General features: G+C 44.1%; 1 protein-coding gene across 2 annotated transcripts; it reads left to right on the top strand.

Moving 5' to 3' along the window:
- Window positions 1-670: 670 nt before the first annotated feature.
- prag1 (PEAK1 related, kinase-activating pseudokinase 1) lies at window positions 671-19,839 on the top strand. Of its 2 annotated transcripts, none has more exons than XM_005459462.4 (6): window positions 671-1,026; window positions 4,096-4,434; window positions 4,516-6,236; window positions 13,141-13,286; window positions 14,399-15,162; window positions 17,343-19,839. In XM_005459462.4, exons 2-6 carry the CDS (start codon window positions 4,171-4,173, stop codon window positions 18,486-18,488), a joined length of 4,041 nt encoding a protein of 1,346 aa, XP_005459519.1. In that variant the 5' UTR covers window positions 671-1,026; window positions 4,096-4,170; the 3' UTR covers window positions 18,489-19,839. The 2 variants fall into 2 exon arrangements, with proteins under 2 accessions (XP_005459519.1, XP_005459520.1); XM_005459463.4 differs by lacking the exon at window positions 671-1,026 and adding an exon at window positions 1,118-1,652.
- Window positions 19,840-22,542: the final 2,703 nt, after the last annotated feature.

Below are 22,542 nucleotides of genomic sequence, written 5' to 3' on the forward strand. Positions count from 1 at the left end.
GTACTGTTGGGGGGTTTTTTCTTAGATTTTTCAAGGAGTCATCAGAGCCTGTCTCCTTTGCTGTATTTATGTCCTGCTACAGAAAATCGACATTAAATCTTCAAAACTAATTCTGGTGTTGTTTTAAACAGTACTTTCTTTTTAAATTAGTCAGGAGACAAGTGTTAATTGCTCGTTTCAGTGTCATTTCTTGATAAGATGTTAGAGGATACACTCAGTTAAAAGGTTAATCTCTATGGATGATTGAGTTCATCCACACTGACTGTGTTTGTCAGTCCCTGAGCTATGCTGCCAGTAATGGAAACCAGCAGGGGTCCAGCCAGGCTCAGTAGCAGCAGCAGTGTGTTTTTCTATTACTCTGTCACCGTGATGAACAGAAGCAGGCGCAGTCCTGGGGGTAGCAGGGGAAAAAAAGGGGTGGAGGGCAACAGAACCCCAGAGAAGCTTGTGTTGATCCACACTCTCTTTGCTTCAAAGGATCTCTTGATCCAGTCTCAGGGCTTTCAGAATAAACTTGCACAAGCCAGTGGACCTTGGAGCCATGAAGTAGTGACCATCATTTGCAGCCCGAAGCTTAAAGTTTAAGATTAGGGGAAGTAGGGTTGTGTATTTTTAATAAATAAAAAGTATATACACGTGTACTCTGTAAGCCAGCAGGAGTGTGGCCACTGGGCCGACTGCATGGCAGGCAGGCAGGCAGCAGGCAGGCTGGTTGGTTAGGAGCTCCTCCCACCTCCTTGTGCTCTCCCCCACGTTGCTGCAGAGGGCTGCGCTCCAGCACTCCACCTCTGCACAGTGCAACAGCAGCAGCAGCAGCATGCCTGGCTGGAGCCGAAAACAGCCCGCAGCAGCGCACAGCCTCCTGCGTCTTTAACCTGTCGGTGGTGGAATACTCGAAGACAGACGGATATCGACATCTGTGGGAATCACGAGAACATTTGCACTTGTGTTCATTATTTTAGGTCTATTTTTTTTTTTTTTTTTGTGAACGCTTTTGTGTTACCAGGCAGGACGAAGTCCGAGCAGGTAAGCAGTCGGCGGATAACCTTGGCTACTTCAGCATGGTTTCATTGTAGGTGCCATTTATTTCCTCCCTCCCTTTATTTCCTTCGCATAGGCGACACCTGCTTCATCTGCTGAACAAAGTTGTTTCACTTGAATTTTCTATAGGCGTGCGCGTTGTATTATTCATTCAGGTAATGGATTTTTTTCTAAATAACGCACTATTCTAAGGACATCATTTTTCTTTTACATTTAATCTACAACAACCCATCGCCGACCAAATTTGGCACGGCGACAGCAACGTTTACCCAAATCTTCACGCACCTCATCTAAAAACAGAATCTCAGACCGAAACACGTGGGGTGTTTACCGCAAGTCGAGCGGATGTTAAAGCTGATGCTCGCAAAATAGACCGATAATGTATCTAAGATGGGGGTTTAGAGGAAAGTTCACAAGTTATTTCGGGGTTGTTGGGGTTGGAAATACCCCCCTCGTGACTGTGAAAAAACCTGGTTGCGCCCCCAGAATGAATGAACGGGGCCGTGTGAGTGAGCAGGCGTGACAAATGTTGCCAGAAAAGGGATTTGTATTCAAAGTGAGGGACTACACACTGAAGTGACCTGCTTATCAGACTGTGACGTGAACTAGAGGTTGTCCAATTATTTTGATTATGTACGAGTGGATGTGTTTTGTTTTTGTTTTGTGTGTGTTTTTCCCCGCTTTGTGGGCCTGTCATCCAATTAAGTGTGCGTTTGGTCGCACGGCGCAGAGCAGCTCCTTAAAAAGCAGTCAGTAGGACAAGTCGGTGGATTACAGTAGCCCTAGAGTAATAACTATCAGATGACCTACACTTCATAGCGACTGTCTCTGCGCTTGTTTGCTTACGCGTACATGTGCGCGCGCGCGTGTCTGTCGGGGTATGAGGTGGGGTTGGAGGGGTGTCATGTGTGTCTGTAGGTGGTTGACTCCTTGGTTATGCGCTGCTGCGTAAAGATTCAGGATTCAAAGTGCATGCTCACACCCTGCTCATCAAAGGGGAAAGATCCCATTTTAGGTTCAGCAGTTGGTTATAATGTTCAGAATCTTTGAGATTACCTTTGGATGTGTTTGAAATATCTGTGTGTGTGTGTGTGTGTGTGTGTGTGTACAAAGGTCGAAAGAAATGAGGGCAGAGGCTTGTTAAGGTTTACACAGTCTATATGAGGTGGTGGCTCAAAACTGTAAATTCCACATCCATCCTCAAGTCATTTTTCTAGCCCCCAACTTCTCACACGCTCATGAGATATTCTCCATAGTCTGTGTCTTATATCAAAGGTACTGCTTCACTTTTTCTTCAACTTCTTGTTGCTGCGTGTGAGAGCTTTTTTTACTTTTAGCGAGAGGAAGTGAGAGAAATTGAACTGTAAACTTGAGAAGGTGTGGGGAATGTAGACCACAGGGTCTGTCTCTGTTAAAACAAGTAGCGTTGACCATGTCAACAAGAGCCAAAATAACCAAAACCGTGTGCAGCTTCATTTGTGTCCCAGTGTTGCTGTGCAAATGCAGACAAGAGTGCCAGAAGTGGTCTCAGGTGAAAATCCTGCGTGGTCGATGGCGACTCTCTGTCGAGAAAGTGGAGCCTAAAGTTCACTGGCAGCAGGTCTGTGCTCTCGAGAACCAGTGGCCCAATAATCCCTTGCGCCTCTGATCAGTCATCTCTCCGCATGACTCATGCACGGGGCTGTAAGATGTTAGCCAAGCTGCAGTTTCCTCTGTTGTCGCAGGAACGGTAAAACAAACAGTGAGCTAGCGGATGCCTTCCTGCATGAACTGAGTCAGACAGAACAAAGAAAAATGTAAACATGCATCTTATCTTTGCCGGCGGGACCACTCGTCACACCCTGTGGCATTATTGGGTCATAAAGCAAGAATTAACTGGAGTCTTAATAGGCCTAACCTTTATAATCTTAAGTATTTTTCAATCCGTGGCTACGTTAATGCTTAATGTCACTCTAATGTTTCTCTGTGATGAATCGCAGGTTAGCTGAGAACTTTCCTCAGTCGTAAGAGGAATTGTGGATCCTCCTGCCTCTTACGACTGTTTTCCAGCCGGTGCATCTTAAATAGCGAGCTAATGTGGCCGTATGTCACTGCATCACCTTGTTGAAAGGCAATTAAAGCTGTGTCAGGGGCATAAATAGAGACACACACCCCCACCCCGCTCCCGGCTGCGAGGAAACAAATGATCTCTCTGAAAAGGTGTTGATCTTCTCTCTGTCAGCCCAGTTAAACGGGGCTCAGCGAGGGAGAGGAAGGAGGTGCGTGGTTCAGTTGTGTTTGTGAGAGGTGGAGGACGCACATGTCGTTTGTGTGTTCATGTGTAGAAGACAGAAGTGGGGTGGGGGGGTCATTGTGGGTGTGAGATTCACCCTGGTGAGACTTGCGCCTTTAGACATTCCTGACATTCCGACCTCCGGGATGCTTGAGGCTCCTCCGTCTTCTGGTAGCACGCTGGGGGCGGCAGAGGGCTCTGGAGGGCTTTTATGTTGCCAGGCTCACACCGGCAAAACCCTTTGGTTGAACAGAAACCACATACCCTCTAATTTAAGAGGGCATGGGAACATGCAGTGCACGCAGACCTCAGGTCTTCTCAAGTTACATCCATGAATGACACTTAAGTCTTAACAAGTCTTCTATGGAGTCAGAGACACTTGTCAGCCTGGGCCTCCTTGTCTTTGAGTTTTTAAATAGATGCTTGAACTTTTCACTATTTTTTTTTTAAATGTTTGTTAGGATTTATGACAGAAGATCATGCATATGTTAGTAGTTTAAAGGCAAAATGAATAAAAACAGTCTGATATCTTTTCTCCGGGCATCTAAAAAGAGATATGAGCTGTCAGACAGTTTGATGTTTTAAAAGTTAAGAACTTAAGGGCTGGATGAGATTTTTACATCAGTTTTTTTTTTTTTTTTTTTGGGTGTCAAAGACATGTGGGATTATTGTTATGACTTAATGTAATCACTTTTTGGCCATATGTCTAACTCAAAAACTGCATTCTTCTCTCTGCCTTTTACATGCTGCCCTACGACCGACACCCCGTGTCGCAAAATCAGCCATGACAGGTTATCCTGCATCTACCAGATACTTCCAGAGCCACCTCTGACCAAACCGGATTTAGTGAACCCAAGATGTCAGCGTGCAACGACTTTGCAGAACACGTGTGGAAACCCGGCTCTTGTAAGAACTGCTTCCACCCGTTCAGCGCACACAAGACCGTTGGCTTCCCGGATGGCGGCGCACCAGCTGCATGTTTGAAGAGCAGCCCGGGAGGTGATGAGGAAGCTTTAGTGACTGCGCCTTCACCCTACAGCAAGCCGACGATAGCTGTGAAACCTACTATGATGAGCCTCGACACCGGCGATGCTGCAGATGTCAACATGAACATTGAGCAGGTGAGCCTCTCAAATGTTTACATTTTTTATTTCTGTCAGCTGGATATCTGTTTGGTAATGTGTGCTCATGTTTGTTTGTAGGAGGAAAACACAAAGAGCCCAACTGAGAGGCTGCGCCTCAAGCAGCTCTTAGACCTGTCGTCTCTTTACATTGATAACAGCGGCTGCAATAAGGCCCACAGAGACGCAGTTCTTCAGAGTCCCGACGCCAAGAAAGACTGCAACAACTGCTTCTCTTTGACTCCCTTGTCCCCCACTATCCTGCCCACTGACTCTAAGATCATCAGCAATATCTATGTTACCCAGGAGGAGGGTCGAGGTTCTCAGAGTTTAAAGAAAAATGCCAATGAAGACTCCTGCAGGCAGCAGAATAGTACAGCTGCTCTCCGAACCAAAAGCACTTTTAATGGAAATGTTGTGACTACCAGGTTGAATTATCAAGAATGTCATCAGGCAGCTGTGGAGATACCCTTTTCACTGGATATTGTCCCTACTAGCCCTGCCACAGTCCATAGCAATGGTACGAACAGTGGGAGTGCGACGGGTGTTACCACAAAGACATCCAGCACTTCTTCCACTTCCTGTGTGGACGTCGCTAGCCCTAAATCTCTTCGTCCTATCCTGTCCAAACAGAGCAACCTATCAGACTCCTCTTATTCTTATCGTAGCAGCACAGATTCACTTCCTGGACCGGAAGGCTCAGGAGGAAGAAAAGACAGCTCGAGGAGCCCCCAAAGCCCACCATCTATGGATAGCCCACGGTCAACTCCCACCTTTTTCAGTGGACAGAAAAGCTCAGAGCCCATTTATGCTGAGAGCACTAAGAAAAAGCGCAAGCAGCAAGAAAATGGACTGCAATCTCAACCTGAGTCGCCAAACCAGACTGAGGAGTCCCTAAGCTCTGAGCATGACCTCTCAGGAGACAGTCAGCGGGCCACCATCACTGTAATGGCTGCTCACATGGAGGGGAACAACAGGACTTTCTACTTGAGCAGCCCGGATTCGGCTGTTAGCACCCAGTGCCACTTCAGCCCCACGGCTCGTAAAGACCAGAGCAGCCCTGCTTTCCGTTGGCCCAGCCCCAGCCACAGCACAGGCTCTCTGGCCACAGAAGTAGGCTGTGCCCCCACTCTGCACCCCAAGCCCCAGTCCAGCCCACCAATTCCTCCAAAGAGGAACACCCGCTCCCCAAAACTGGGCACCTCTAGCCTCTCATCGTCCATGTCGTCTCCAGTCCCACTTCCTGAACTTCCCAGACTACTGACCTCCAGCCTCTCTCCGTCTGTTTCATCTCCTGTCCCTCTCACTGAACTCCCCATGCTTTTCTTCGTCTCTACTAAAGAGGCCACTGCGGAGAACCAGAGCCCAGCGCCCGAACGATGGCACAAGCCCCACCACCACAGCTCTGGCTGGAACTGCCGCATTGAGGAAGAGGAGGAGGAGGAAGAAAGAGACCGGAAAGAGACTGAAAAGAAAAAGTTAGCCGCCAGTGCCGAGGCAACCTCTCGGGTGACAGGCATAGTCAGTGGTGCTGCTGTCTGGAAGGAGGCCAGGGACTCGAAGGCCCACAGTGGCCCCCCTCCGCTGACAGAGCCAGGCACGGCCCCCCCAGCTGCCACTAACAATGGTGCCTATCAGGGGGAAACTAAGGGCAACGGCGCAGAGGCGGAGGGCAAGCATAACGGGAGCATGCCTGCAAAGCAACCGTTGCATGGTGGCTCATCAGAGCCGCTGGCACCAGGGAAGGGAGCTACCAGCAATGACCCCAATCCACCGCCTCCCCCACCCAAGAAACTGCACAGGTAAGAATAGCAAAGCACTGTTTTTGTTTTACAGTCCCACATTTGGTTAACCCTTGAACAGGACAGAGCAGCAATGCCGCAGATCTCAGAAAGATCTATGACTTTTTTTTTTTATTACTAAATGTGCTTTTTCAGTTAATCATGTTGTCAAAAGCAGTGACAGAATAGCAGCTAGATGGTTGAGCCTAACTGAGGCAACGACACTGCTTCGTCACTCATGTTGACCAACAAACACAAAATATCTCAGAAGGTGTTCACTAACTGTGCTACATCACTTTGTTCAGAGTAGCTGGAAATGGTCACAGGCACAAATCCTTTTATCTGATCATCTAATATCCAAACACTGACATTCTCTTGCTTTTTGCATAAGAATATAACACACATAAATACTCTTCAAGAAATGGTAAATGGTGATAAAACCCATCAAATGCACAACTTGGCTTAAGGACAGGGGAACTGAAATATTGTTTATTCAAAGGCAACAGTGAAAAAGTGTGATAGATACTGAATTATATGGAGGTAAGCTGTTGACATACTGTAATGCAGTTTTACTGTAATGCAGGTTTATCACATGTGAATTGCCTGTTGTAGCGAATACTTGTTCTGTTGTTTTGTCTCAGTGACTTGCATTAGGATTTTTGGGACTGTGGTTTGATTATATTATTTAATTTAGCACTTATAACATGCACTTGGGCCTAAGCTAATGCTCTCCACAAAGGCAGTGCTTATAAATAAAATAAACTTAATGCAGTTCTGATGCATTTATGTCATGCAAGTCACTATTCAGTGTCTGTGACCGTACATATGTGCAGATACAGTATCTGACTGCAGTCATCAGTGTGAAACTCGCAGTGCCTTCTCCTTTCATAGCATCATTATTCAGCCTCCATTCTAATGCCTTGTGATCATTCAGACTCTTGCAGAATATTCCTTAATGCACGCCTTGTTCTATTCATGCTAGCAGCGTGACCTTTTTCAATTGTAATTAATGCACAAAGTACGTCTGTTAAGTAGTCTGCTGCTATGTCAAGTTACTGTAAATTTGTTTTGGCTGCACCACAGTAGACAATGAATGCAAAAAGCGTTTGTAGTACTGTGGAAAACTCTTGAGTAGCCCTTCCTTTCTTTATATTTTAATAGAAAATTGGCAGTAAGTGCAGTGATTTATTGAAACATCTTTAAACCTACACGAAAATACAGTGTACACAGCAAAAACGAGCCTTATATAAAAGATTTCTAACAAGCGTGAAAGCCAATATTTATTCATTAACACAGCCTGAACCCTCTTAGGCATGAAAGTAGTCTTCAGGAATAGTTCTTCCTGGAAAACTGTCAAAGCTCTTCTTTGGATGTTGGTGGCATTTGACTGTATTGTGGTTGGGATCTTTGTCAGTCAGATGCTAGTGGGTCCAAATCTGATGGCATTTTTCTGTGTTCATAATTCCATCAATTTTGACAAGATCTACAACACCTCTGGCTAAAACGCATCCCCAAACCGTGACAGAGCCTGCACCATGTTTTTACAGATGGCTAGAGCCACTCACTGTTCTACATCTCTCCTGATGTCCTTGGTACATATTGACAGTGGTTTGAATCAGAACTTTCACATTTGGATTAGTCGCTCCAAGACCTGATTTTCTGTCAAATTCTTATATAAAGCCACCTACCTCCACCTTTTTCCCTATTTCCTTCTGCATGAATGGCTTCTTGACAGCCACCCTTCCATTAAAATTATTTCTGATGAGGCCTTAGTGAACAGTACATTGGATCAACTGACGGCCCAAATACATCTCTCAGCTCCTTTTTCAGGACTTTATTAGATTTTTCCCACTCTTTAAAGACATGACTTTCAGGTGCTGTTCAGATATTTTCAGGACAAACTGCACCACATGCTGAGAAGTGCCAAATTCAAGTTGATAGCTCTCTGGGAATCACCTTGTTGGTGCAAAAAATACTATTGTATGTCTGTCAAAATGTGTTATTTTGGGGAGTTTCATAGATTCAATCAGCTAAAGAAATGGAAACAAATTATGTCTTCTTACAACAGACTGCTAGTAACAAAGATACAATTTAAAATGGGCCCTCTGGTAAGTTTTCTCTTATATGTAAAAACAACACTGGTTCACATCCTGTGAGTTAAGAGCCTTTTTCATCCTTCAGTGATTCATAGGTCAGTGTTAAGAGGTTCAATAAACAAAACCAAAAAAAAAAGCATTACTCAGAAAATAGGCAGATGCAAGGACTAGACTAAATATGATTTTTTTTTTTAAAGCAGCAAATATCCAAAGAAAAACTTGAAAAAATCTTCAGAAAGCCCAGAGAACTATTGCTCAAGACCACTTAAAAAACATTCCAAGAAAATCTGACTTCTTTGAAGAAAAATATAAAGAAATGAGACCAGAGGTGACATTTTCACAGTACTGTGTGTTTGTTTGTGTGTATGATATTTCTGCTGAAATACACATGCTGGTCATTTGTGTGGCTTGGTAATCACGTTTAATTACATCATGTGCTATATATGCAAAATGATGAATGCTCATGTTCGCACACTCCTTGGTCTTTGCAGTCATATGTAAGCTCTAAAAAAAAAAATGCACAGTTGCCTTAAACTGAAGCTGCGTGATTCTAAGAATACATTGTGCTGTCTGAGTCAGTTTTCCAAACAAGAAAAAGAGAAGAGGCTCTGTGTTGAAGTTATTAGAGCATCAAATGAACCCCCTCCCCCCTTAAAATAAACTTTGCTTTGTCTATAACAGTGCAATGAGGTGCAAGCCACACACACACACAATGTGACTTCCCCTACGCAAGCACGCTTTTTCCCATCTTGAGCTAGATTCGGCCAAAGCTCAGAAGACGTCACAGACCGCTGATCACGTTTCAGTGGGGCTTTATGTTTGCGGTAATTCTAGGAAGGAACCGTTTTTGCTGTTATGACGTTGCCAACATTCTGCGCTGATAAAAATACCTTGTTGGGACACATGTGGGAACACGCCTTTACCCAGCCAGTGACAGCTCTAGCTTTGTGGCATTCCAAGTTTATCAGTGGGTTTAATTTGTTTAAGCAACAAGCGACCCTGGTCACTACTGGAGACACGGTACTGGAGAGTAGTTCCACATTCCCGACTCAAAGACATGAGTACACGTCCCCTTTGAAGGAGCATTTTAAAGTTCTGAATCATTTAAAAGCCACAGATGGTTTAGAAAAATCTGGCTCCCAGAGCCTTTGATCACAGCATAAAACACCAAATTTTGCTCTTTTATTCCGTGTAACAGGTCATCCACAATGGATGATATGTCGGGTCGGACCTAGGAGGTGTTCGCTTTTGTGCATGTGCCTACGTCATGGATGAGTGTGCATGATTAAGTAGCCTACTCCTTAACAAGGAAGGCGTGTCAACTGGTGTGTAAATGTTGCCAAAGAGGGAGGGGCTTTAGTGAACAGATTGCTGCCCCCCGGGGCAACTCCCAAACTGTTCCAGCCTGGCGATCAGTTGCCACAGATAGAAGTAGATTTTATAGATCAGCATTGTGGACTCGACTTGACTTGGGTTTGAATTGGCTTCGCTCTGTGATCTGCTGTTCCAAGATTTGCTGCCCCTCCCTGCACAAAGCCTTCCTGATCCCCTTTCTGCTGCACAACAGATAGCATCTTGTTGCAGTCTGGCAGACTTGAAGGCTTTTCTAAAGTGAACTCGTAGGTGAATGAAGTTAGAAATGTGGGCGCTTTAACTCCTTGCATCTAATGGATGCTGTTGCTTTTCTTGTGAGACACTTTAAATACACACATTACTCGTGTGGCACCAGAGTTGTGTTTCCTACACACGGCGTGGCTCTAGGGAGCCGCTAGCATGATCCAGGGGCATTTTGTACCAACCGGCCCAGCAAGGACCTCAGCATGAGGTAGGCACCTGACGACAAATTATTCTCCTGCATCACCAGTGAGACACAAAATCTGACTGCTATGTCATTAGGCTGGTGAAGAGTTTGCGTTTCAGGTTGCTTCCTAGATTTGCTTTTCTCTCTTCCCCCCCCACATCAGATGCCAAAATTTAGATGCAGCATTGCATGTGGTCAAATTTGTTTCCTTCCTCTTTTACAAACTGCCATTTGCTCTTCTTCTAATCTCATGTAATGTTTTTCCACTTTCTTGATCTAATTCTCTGTTTTAACAAGTCTCCCTGGTACAGTAGAAAGAAGTGGTAAGATGAAAAGCTTGATAGTTCTAATAGATTTTACATTCTTAGACAGGAGGAGCGACAGAGTTGCATTTCAAAGATTGTTTTGGGGGTTTTTTTAACACGTGAGCTGAGCGGCGGTGAATAAGAAAAGAGGGAAAAAAAGCTGACAAATGATGACAAGGTAGGCCTGGAGCTGTCTGCAAGAGATAGCAAGGATTTGTGTCAAACATTAATGGATCTTTGGTTTATAAAACTGTACAGCCTTGGTAACTGTCCTACAGTCTTTGGAGGCAAACAATGTGTCTCTTTATTCTCTGTTGGAACATGTAGAGGTTGCACAACAAGCGGGAGAAAATATAACCCAGTGTTACAGAAATGCAATATACAGCTTTTTACCCCCTGTGAGTCTTTATATTAAAGGAGGACATGAGATATTTATATTGTTCATAATATCACAGAGATAGAGTTCAATCCATTCCTCTCTGGCAGAGACTCATAAAAACTAACACTGCAAGCTTTGCAGGGATCGTGTTCATTGCATTGCATGGTGTGTCTCCTACCACCTCTGCTTCCTGCAGCATACATAAAGGATGGACGGTGTATTATAAATTAATCGGGTGTATTCTTAATACTCTTTAACCAGCTTAGCCCGTGACTAAAAGATTACATCTCTACATGAAATAGCCCTGAAAATCCAAGTATGTTTGTATATGAGCATGTGACCTTTTGCACGTAAACATACAAAGTGCATGCATGGTTTCGCTCCCACCGCATCATTTTATGTTTACCACAAAGAACGTCCTAAGTAAGAGTCAGGAAGTGAAATCAGTTCAATTAGCCTAACCTCCGACAACAACAACACTGCTGCAGTTTGGTTTATATCTCATTTTACACTGTTACACTGCTATCCCTAGCTAGTTAGCTGCAACGCCAGTCCACTGCCTTTTTAAAGCTTGTCGCCCACAGCTTTATTAGTAGCACAAACACACTCACAGGTCAGCAAACCAGATTGAGTGGGTTACTTACTATACTACACTAACTGTTTATACTGAAACTGGGTTATGTTGTGGTAGCGGAGTTGATAACGAAGCACAAACCTCATCTGAGAGATTTACTGGAGCAATAAGAGAATCTCGAGTAAGCTTTGTTTTTTGCTGGAAAGCTGATTAGATCTACTCCGAGGAAATGAGAAACCAAGGTTATTAATAGATGTTTAGTCTGAAATCAGACATCCTACGGTGATCTTGGAAAAAATGTTGTCTTTTGGTGCATAATGTGTATTTTATACAGCACTGTATAAAGTGTGTGTGTGGGGGGGGTCTTTTAAATTATCAAACCGCAGATACCAAGTGTTCACCGCAATAAAAACCTTCACTTGAAACATTTATTTCCATTTAATGATAGGAACAAACAATAATGAGGACAAATATTGTACCACCCTAAACGCTTGTATCTCCTTCCTTGCGTGCCTCTCCTCGAGAAGCTTGCTCATCCACGCTCATCCTCCAGCATAAATCAGTGCCATTTTTTTTTTCACATAGGAAAATCTCATGTTTTGGATACAAATCGGAGAGATCTAGACCGAGACATGCACGGGCGCAGACATGCACATTCGCTCATAATCCCTGCGCCCATTACCATTTCTCCTGCGCCTCAGCATTTCCACTGCCTTTCATCACGGCCTCTTTTGTCTGTAAAATGATAGCGAATCCTTTAGCTAACTACCAACAGAGAATACCTAACCCTTTGTCTCCCCCCTGTGCTTCTCTCCTCTGCTCGTCTGTTTGTTCTGCTGATTTATGGTGGAACTGAAGTCAGGGGCCGGCAGATAAACGGATAGAGGAGTCATTTTGTGATGGAGGAGAGGACGGAGAGGGGCAGATGAAGGGGAGGGATGGGACCATGCTTCCCTGAGCCATTAGCAGCTGTAATGAGAAGAGCGAATAGCTGTCAGTCACCCTAATTGGTCAACTTTATTAGAAACTCTGCTCATGAACACTTTTCACCGGCATTATAAGAGGCAGGCACGATGGTTAGGTGGTCAGGTAATCAGGCAAATGGACAGGAGGAATTGTGGTTGTACTTTGTGCTTAAATTTGTAGCTTTTAGTTGAAGCTACATTTGGGAACCATAGTGCAGTTTTTAAAAAGATTATAAAAAACCAGAGAGGTCCTCGCATTTATTCTTCTTTTAGAGATTTTAGTCGTTAATGTAACTCTGAGTCCCTAGCCACAAGCATAAATTAGGAAAATGCAACTAAATGTAGGGAAATCCAGTTTGCATCTATGCTCTTATTGCCACTTGTGGACACAGAGGGGCTAACGCTCAGCAGCAGTTGCTCAGTCTCGCTTTTAGATTCCGATGTGATTGGGGGTACATTTTTCATTGAGGCTTGTTTATTGCAATTATGAGGCAACGCTGAATCAGGAAGCGTACCACTCCTAACGAAGAAGTGAAACTTGACATGACTTAGTTTCATCTGAAATGATGAATAAGTCGTCTTTCCCGCAGGTTTATTAATTGCATAGTGCAGACATAAAACAAGCAAGAGGAAGAGGAATGGTTCCACATTTACAAACGGGCATGCAAGAAGAATGCCCATTTCTGCTGCAGATCAGCAGATTGACTGCCTCGAGACACTGCACCGGGCCCTGTTGCAGAAAAGTAAATAGTAAAAAATCAACTTGTGTAACATTATCTCTGCTTTGTTGTTTTCTCCATGACAGAGTGGGTAGGATGAGTGGCAGCAACATGGAGATGGACCGCTGTGGCCAACATGGGTCAGTAGAGAGCCCTACCTCGTCTCTGCGGGGCCTGGGCAGTTCCAGCCTCCCAATGGCCTCCACTGACAACCTGACTGCAGCTGACACTGGTAAGCAGCTCATACTGAATCAGTTAATAAAAATAATAATAGCAGTAATAAACACTCATGTAATCCAACAGAAACGAGCATGACATGTCTACGTGGCAATGTCAGTGAATTTTCTGACATGTACACTTGGGTGTCCATGGAAGTTGTTTTGCTCTTTTATGACTGCGAACCATAAAGGTGCACTTTGTTCAGAGTTAACCTGAGCAGCAACATCGAAACAAGGAAAGGAAGCTCTGCAGGGATTTACAGTTAGTGGCTGTCAGCTTATCCCTGGTTCCTTTTTTCGCATGCAGTGCGCATGCAGTTTGTTGTAACGGGTTCATTAGTTCACGTTTTTCGCGGTCTTCTAGCCTGAGACGTGGCTCAGAATGAGAGGCATCTGTCCTCGCTTTGGAAATTGTTGTCATTCTTCACGTATCAGCCTTAAACCTCGGTGGCACTCAGACACTTGTAATTGCTGCAACTTCCTGAGCAATGTTGTTTGAAGAGATAATTATGGACTCTGATAACGAGGGGAAAAAGGGCTTGGCTACATCCTAGAGACACCCCCCACCCACCTTTACTATCCACCCCCCCCTGCGAAAGCAGTTCTTGAAGACTGCACCGCACAATTATCTAAATATCTTCAGTCTTCTCTGGTGTAATGTCAAGTTCCAAGTTTAAGTCTTTAATTGACAAATGGTTCATAACTGGGTGGAAGATGTTTTGACTGTCACCATGGACCCTGGATTGTGGAAAATTTCCAGTTCTTCTGTAGAAACAAGGTATGTCTTTATGTTATAGCCGAGCAGTGCGCAGTGACATAAGGGGTGTAGTAGATAAATCAGATTCGCAGCTGTCACCTTTGAATATTCTGTCAGGGAATCCTGTTAAGGAAAATTAACTTAGAAGGACGCACAGACACAAAGGATACACTGTGTGAATCCACAAAGGCAGGAAAACGAAAGTCTGCCAAGAGACATTTCTCTCTGTTTGTGTCTGTATTAGTTTGTGTGCATGTGGAAGCCTGTAATTCCCAAGTTGACACAGTTTGTGTTTCATTGGTTATGTCTGTGAGTTTGGTTTTGTTTTAATTGGCAGACCTGCTAACGTCTTTTTTTCTTTTTCCATAGGTTCTCAGGATGCTACACGAATGTCTTGTTCTTCTCCGTTTCCTAGAAGCCCAGTGGCTTCAGCTCCAGGTTCTCCTAACCCTCCCTCCATTACCAGCCCGAGTAAGCAGCCGCCTCCACTCCCAGAGAAAAAAATGGCCAGCCGCACCGTGTCCGCTCCCGATGGAAACGGAAAGCCTTTCGTTCGAGCGTACCCGCGACTCCCGTTTACTGGCTCAGAGAGTAACGTGTGCCGGACCGCTGATGCCAGCTCCCGTTCCAGTTTGCCATCCAGCCCCGTTGATCCACGGCCCATTTTCTCCTCCAGTGAGTCGCTAGAACGTTGTCACGCCCCCCTGGGACGAGCCTTGAGGTCCAGGACGCTGGACGAGCCAGTCAAGACTCATGGTCGGCTGGGCGTGCACTGCCGAAGCAGCATCACTTGCTCATCTTCTCCTCAGCTCAGCGTGCCGTTCTCAGCTTCAGAACCAGGTTCAGCGCCAAATTTCGGCTCGAGCCTGCAGCTCCAGACCCTTCTGAGCAACATCGACAGTAGAGAAGGAGTGTACTCCAAACTGGGCGGGCTGTACGCTGAGTCTCTGCGGCGCCTGGCTCTAAAATGTGAAGACCACTTCACTCGCTCACAGAAGAACCCGCTGAGGTTTGAAGAGAGCAACTGGTCTCTGTTCAGACTCACGTCTAACAAGCCGAGCTGCAATGCAGGAGACGCTGTGTACTACTCTGCCGCCTGTGCCTTAGACCCCAGCAGCTCCTACGCTGTAAAGGTAATCCATAAATACTGAGCTTCATTTGCAAGTGAGAGATGTTGTGTGTGATGTTTTACTTTCCAGGGATGCAACACACTCTGTGAGCACTTTATCAGAATTAACCCAAAAAGACTAACCGGGCCACCGAATAAATAACAAGCTTTTTGTTTGTTGTTGTGAGCAGCCAAGTACTTTTTCTGCAAAGCAGGTAAAAGGTGGCAGGTGTGCAACCTGTTATGCTTCCTGTGGATTCTAATTAAAATGGGATTGTAGGATCATCAATACAGTACAGTTTACAGTATTCATATTATCAATAATATCCTACATAGTTTAAACAAGTGGTTGGCAATCTTTTTCATTGGATCCCCTAACATACTGAGAAACTCCTTTAATATAACACGTTTTATCTTCATATATATATTCAGCAGAATTCATTTTAAACTTGTTTGGGCTACTTTTGGATGCCCCCCCCCACCCCACCCCTAACTGGTCAAGGCAGATGGTTTCTGAAACTGGTTCTCCTGGAGGTTTCTTCCTGTTTTTCCTTCTAGCTGTTGCCAAGTGCTTACTCATAGGTGGTTGTTTGATTGTTGAGGGTTTACAATAGGCTAATAGTAAAGTTTATCTTACAGTATAAAGCACCTTGAGGGGACTGTTGTTGTGATAGCAACACTCTATTTAACACATATTAATATCAAAGGATGGTGTCACCAATTCTACCCATTTATCCAGTACATGCCCTGTTAACACTTTCAACTTTCCCTAGCTAGGCAGCTGCTAATCCATATTGCTAGCTAACGATTCACTGCTAGCCATGTTTTAGAACGACAGTTTGCAAATGTATTCATAAAGCAGTTTGATTTGAAATATTAACTAGTAGTTTCAGCTCTTGGCCAAACATTGGCAAGCTGTATCTTTATCACTTGGATGGTTACTCATTCATTTTAATCACTTACACATTTTTTGGCTGCCATTTTTTACTGCTTATCCATTACTTTTAGCTAAGTGTAAACTTTAAGCTTTCACCATTGTACTTGTATTCTTGGTTTTCATATAATGTACTTGGATTTGCGAGGCTAGCATTTAAATGAAATGGAAAAATTTAAGGAAAACATTTGTTGTTGAAACTGTGCAGAAGATAAGTTATAAGTGTATAGTAACAGAGTGTGGACTCTGCTTGATCGTAACTGTTAGTTGCAGTTAAGAGAAGTAAAAGCTTACAGTTGTCTAAGGTACAGTTGACCTAGTGGGTGTTGAACTTTTAAGCAGGTACTTGACAGTTTGAGGACAGGATGAGGAGATTAAAACTGCGCAGCAGTCTTATTTGTTCTAAGGCTGCAGATGGGATGGCCCCACTTCAGCGCAAACCTTAAAGGCATGTAATGCAAATAACGAGGAAGGAGGGTGTGGGTGATGTGATCTTTGCCCGAAAGTCATTAGTTCTGTACAATGTAGCAGCTGTTTGTATTGTGTGTTTTGCCACAGCCTGGGTGCCCAGACTCTTGCTTAATATCTCTGGGCTGATTAATTTTTACATTCCAGGCAGGATTTACAGCCCAGACAAACCCTTTCTGTTGTCCAAAGCCAAGACAAACTTACTTATACAAGACACTCATCCCTGTGCTAACGATAATTTTGTACATTTAAACCAGCAAAGTCAGTGTTGTACAGCATGCTTTTTTACATGTCATGCTGTTTACTGTGTTGCCACCTAAACCTTCTCACTAAGACAAGATCATTATTTTTGAAAAAAACGGTCCCACCAAAGTCTTAAAATAAATGAAATTTAATAGGTGTTGTTTAAAAAATTTGATGTAATATTTCACACAGACAAGTTTGAAATGTTCTATTTTTAGAACGAGAATGGACACTGAAGGGCTGTAGTAGTTTATTTTCATCCCAACAGAATCTCGTACTGCTATCAACTTGCCAAACTGTGGTATAAAAAGTCTTTTTGAGAAAGCTTTTCAGCTGAGGCTTGAGCTTACATGTCCATCAGGGGTGCTGATTTCACATGAATAGGAACAGGAACTGAATTAGCACTGACCTTGGAACTTAACTAACAAGAATTCCTTTCTTATGTTTCTTGGCTCCACTCCCTTCCCGTCTCTCTGGAATTTTCCCTCCCTCCCTCTTTGTCCCTTTCTTCTTTTCTGCTTCACCCCTTTCTCCCTTCCTTTGTGTACATACCTCTGCAGATCTGCAAGAGTTCAAGCATTGAAGCCAAACAGGGCCATCTCTACGGCCTGTCGGTGCAGCAGAGCATGCCTCCTCACTTCAACCTTCAGCAGGACTGTGGTCACTTCCTCGCCTGTGTCCCCCAGAGCATGTTGCCTTCTGATGAAGTCTCCCAGCCAACCACACCTGCTTCGCCACTGCCTCAGTCTGTGCAGGGCCAGCCGGAAGAGAGAGAGCGAGTGGTGGTCATCACACCTGAGATCCCTCAGCAGACGGCAGCTGACTTTGTTCGGGAGTGGGAGGCATTCCACAAAGCTCAGCCAGAGGTCTACGAGCGTCGCATATGCTTCCTTCTCCTACAGCTCTGCAATGGCCTGGAGCACTTGAAAGAGCACGGGGTCACGCACCGTGACCTCTGCCTAGAAAATTTGTTGTTGGTACCTCATCAGCGCAGGCCCGCTCTGTTCGCTCCACAGACTGAAAACAGCTCCAGTAATGGTTCAAGCGGTGCAGAGGCTCAGCGTCACCTTCCCCGGCTCCTGATCAGTAACTTCGCAAAGGCCAAGCGTCGCTCCTCGGAGGATGCCGTGTCAACCAATGTGGACCCTCGCATCAAACGGGACCACGCCAGGCTGGCACCTGAGATCCTCTCAGCAGCCCAGTACCGCAAATTTGATGAGTTCCAGACGGGCATCCTGATCTATGAGCTCCTCCACCAGCCAAACCCGTTCGAGGTCAGTCCAGCACTGAAGGAACAAGACTACCGCTGTGAGGACTTGCCTCCAATCCCCTCGGTCTCCCTTTATTCAGCTGGCCTCCAGAGGTTGGCCCAGCTCCTTCTCCAACCTGACCCCATCAAACGCATCCACATCCAGGAGGCCAAGCGTATATTGCAGAGCTTGCTCTGGGGACCGAGGAAGGACCTCATGGAGCAGCAGTGGGAGAGACAAGGACAGGGGGGAAACTTTGTCGATGGATCCCGACACGAGGGTCTCCTTAATTGGCTCGACGTGAAAAGGGCGCTGCTGATGATGAAGTTTGCCGAGCGCTCGCTGGAGCCAGAGAGGAACGCAGAGCTGGAGGACTGGCTGTGTTGTCAGTACTTCTCCTCAGCTCACCCTCTGTCCCTCTGCCATACAGCTGAACTGCTCTACTCACTAAAGTGAAAGCTCACATTAAGGGTTAAAAATCCATGTGGGCGAAAGCATAGTTATATGCGACTGTACATGTGAGAGAGACCAATGATGTCAAAGGATGGGATAAGGAGGCACAATCCTCTGGAGGAAACCCACACCCGTGTATTCGATCTACTTCATGCATGAGATCCATGCATCAAAATAGCCGTCCAGTCTGAACTTTTTTAATTTATACCAACAGTATCCTGCGACAGTGAGCATAGTATAAAAAAAGACCTGTGAACACGCCACTGATTTTGTAATAGTCAGAAAGATTCTCATGAGAACTAGAATCTGTTTTTATTTTCTCTCGGGATCCCAGTGGATGCATCAGGGGAAAAAAGAACATGGACAGTATTCATAATAATACACTTACCAAAGTTCATGTTTGGCACTGTGTTTTGTGTATTTATTAAATGTCAGTGGAGACATTTATACGCGCTGACGCCAGGATAGTAATTCATAACCTAATTCTGTGTCGGTAATGCTGTGTCGCACCTACATGTGCAGCTAACTTTGTCTACATGTAACCTGTACGGCTAATTTCTCTGCTAATGGAAATGTGAGGTCACCTGCAGGCTTTACCGTGTTGCACCTTTTACTCTCATGTTTTTTGTCATGGGCACATAGTGCTGTATTGCAGAATTACTGCAGGATTATCCTTTTTTTTCTTTTTATTCTGTGTATACTTGGAAATGATCAACACAGCCTTTCGGAAAAAAATACTACTACTGTTCTACTACACACAGTTTTTTCCCTCCTTTGCTCAATTTTATTATATATTTAAATGTTTGTTGACATTTGTCACAGTGCCTTTTGTTCTTTTGTATTTGTTACAGTGACTCGAGCCTAATGTAAATACTCCCCACCATTTGTCCTTTGTGAAACTGGCCTTTCACAGGAACAATGTTTTCTTTTCTTTTCTTTTTTTTTTGGTTTTGTACAGTGATTTGTAGATGATAATAGAAGTGAATGGGCCCAAGCAGGTCTTAAAAAGCCATGAATATGAGCAGCAGTTAAAAAAAAGAAGATATTTATGATTTAAGTTGTTATCCTGTAGTAGTCACTGGAATTTCTGTTTATTTCCATGTTATTCAGCAGCAGCTGGGCTTTTTTTATGTGTCATGAAAGCTTCAAGTTATAAATTATATTCAAACAAAAAGTGTGGCAACACATTAACAGCCTGCACGCAGGTTTTTATCCATGACCGACTGTTTTTAATGTGGAAGAAAAGTAAAACGCGCCCTGAACTCACGACTAATGCATTATTGATTGGAATTATTTTGTGTGTGTGCCTCTTATTTGCATCTATCAATAAACTGCATATATTTTCTCACTGCAGGATGTGGTGTCTTGAGGTAGTTTTTTGTTTGTTTTGTTGTACTTATCCATTTTAATGATTGAGCTATTAGCAGGTGCTGCTAATGAATATCTGCAAGCTGTTTGTGACAACTGATAGGTACATTCCCTGGCCTTCTTATTAGTTCCACAACTGCTTGTTAATGCAAATATGGCAGCAGTTGTTTGCATTTAGGTATGTAGACATCATTCAAACCGAACATCAGAATAAAGATTGAGGGTGATTTTGAATTGAAGTGACTTTGGACATGGTTGTTGTGCCAGACGTGTTGGGCTGAGTATTTCAGAAACTGCTGGTCTACTGGGATTTTCCCGCAGATCATCTCTAGGGTTTAGAGAAAATGGTCAGAAAAAGAGAAAATATCCAGTGAGCAGCAGATCTCTGGGCGGAAATTTGTTGTTGATGCCAGAGGTCAGAAAAGAACAGAACGTTTCAAGCTTACAGGACGGCAACGGTGTCGAACCTTGAAGCAGATGGGGCACAGCTTCAAGGTTCCACACCTGGTGCACCACACAGCGTGCCACGCTGCCAGCTGAGAACAGGAACCTGATGTGACAGATCACACAAGCTAGAAGATCGGGGGGAAAAATACCTGCTCTGATGAGTCTCTATCTGCTGCCACATTCAGATGGCAGGGTCAGAATTTGCTGTAAACAACATGAAAGCACAGATCCATCCTGCCTTGTATCAGTGGTTCAGGTGGTGGTGTAATGGTATAATGGTGTGGGGGTATTTTTCTCTGCACACTGGATTACTTTGTACCAACTGAGCGTTGTTTAAACACAGTCTACCTGAGTATTGTTTCTGTTCATGACCACAGTGTACCTATCTTCTAATGGCTGCTTAACTGTATAAAGCTCAAACATGGACCATGACTGTGAGCTCGCTGCATTGAAGAAATGGTCTCCTCAGTCCAACAGAGAGCACCTTTGGGATGTGGTAGAAAGGGAGTTTTGCATCAAGCAAGCAGTTCTGAAGGCAAAAGGGTGTCCAGTCTTTTAGTAGGTGATGATAAACCACATTTACACAATTTGCTTCATTTTTATGTGTGTTTTTAATGGACTTGATAGTAGAGCTGTTCAGAAAGGGGACCTGATTGGATGTCACACAGGAAGTAGAGGGTGTTTTTGATAAACAGGGGAGAAAACAGCAGCCTTTTTTTTATGTTGCTCAGTGTATTTTGTGGATCCTATTACTCCAAAGTATGCTATGTAAGACTGTGTGAAACACATGCAAATGAACTAATTAACTCTGTACTGAGAAAAATACACAGCAGTAAACGATGTTGCAGATACCTGCTCCTATTGGTCCTGGCCTTTCTGTTGCTTGGCTGAGAGACTGTGCATAAACATAATAGGGAATTAACTTCTGTTGATTCTATTCAGAATAATTTCTTTATGTCTTGTAAACTATTTTTTTGTGCAGGGACTAAAGCGTCGTGAGGAAATTAAAACTAGATTTTTTTTGAAAAAGTAAAATAAGTACAGGATGAAAGGAGCCGAAAACTCCTGTCAGACAAAAGAGAAAAACATTTGCCGCTGTGGAAGACAACAGGTTGGTCATGTGGTGGAATCTCAATTTCAGTTTGGAGCCTCAGGCCAAAACAGACCCCAGACCCCCCCTCCCTCCCCAAACACCCCCAAACTCAATACCTCCCACCTGCTCCCCCCACACCGTGTAGCCTTCTGCTTCACATCACTCCTTCAAAACCACTGGCTGCTGCCTTGTCATAGGTGGAACTATGTTGCTATGGTGTTTTGACCAATGGAATGGCATTTCCAGGAAAGCAGTCAGTCTCTGTCTTCCTCTCCCTTTCACTAGCTCACCAGTCCACACACACACACACTGAAGCAGCCTGTTGAGCAAGAATCTAAATAACCCCCTGGTAACAACAGCAAGGCCCCTTCTTTGTTTGTGCCATGAACACCGGTCAAGAGGTTGCATTCTTTATTTAAGAGAAAAAAGGAATGCCAGCAAACTGTCTTTAGCAAAAGACATAAGAGAGTACAAAGCGGCTCAGCTCAGCTACAATATGATTAAAGTAAAGATCTAGCTATAGTCAGGGGGGAAATGATTTATATGAGTATTTAATTGACTTTTAAAAAAACCCAAAACGCTAATTTACCAGTTATTGCTCATTTAACTCTAGAATCATTGTTTTCTTGTGGCTTTGACTAAAAGTTCAAACTAAAATCTGGTTATGGAGACTTTATTGGCTCTTTCTGGTCTTTATACCTTAAGAAAGACAGAAAACCCATTCACAATGTTATATCCCACTGTATGAAGCTGCCCATTAAAAAATGCTCTTTTAACACTGAGGAGGATTGCTACATGCAGCTCAGTGGAAATGTGGGGCACAGCTAGCATGGCCTTAGTTAGTTCCATTTCCCTATAGCCAATAATCAGCCTCAAGTCAACAGGCCCACAGGGCTTTTTCACAGGACACATCTGACATACCACAAAGAAAGAAAAATAATAAAGGTATATATATTATTAACATGTATCATTTACAACTTTAATTGAACAGAATTGATATTATTAACATTACGAGTGAAAATACTTGCCATGAAAAAGGCCCATTCAGTATCTAATATATAGTAGTAATTCTAATCTCTGTACTATTCTAGGGTCTTTAACCGGAAATAGTCAGCACCTTGAGGTGACTGCTGTTGTGGTTTGGCGCTA

Source organism: Oreochromis niloticus, linkage group LG7, assembly GCF_001858045.2.
Source record: "Oreochromis niloticus isolate F11D_XX linkage group LG7, O_niloticus_UMD_NMBU, whole genome shotgun sequence".
In the NCBI taxonomy this organism is placed as follows: domain Eukaryota; kingdom Metazoa; phylum Chordata; class Actinopteri; order Cichliformes; family Cichlidae; genus Oreochromis; species Oreochromis niloticus.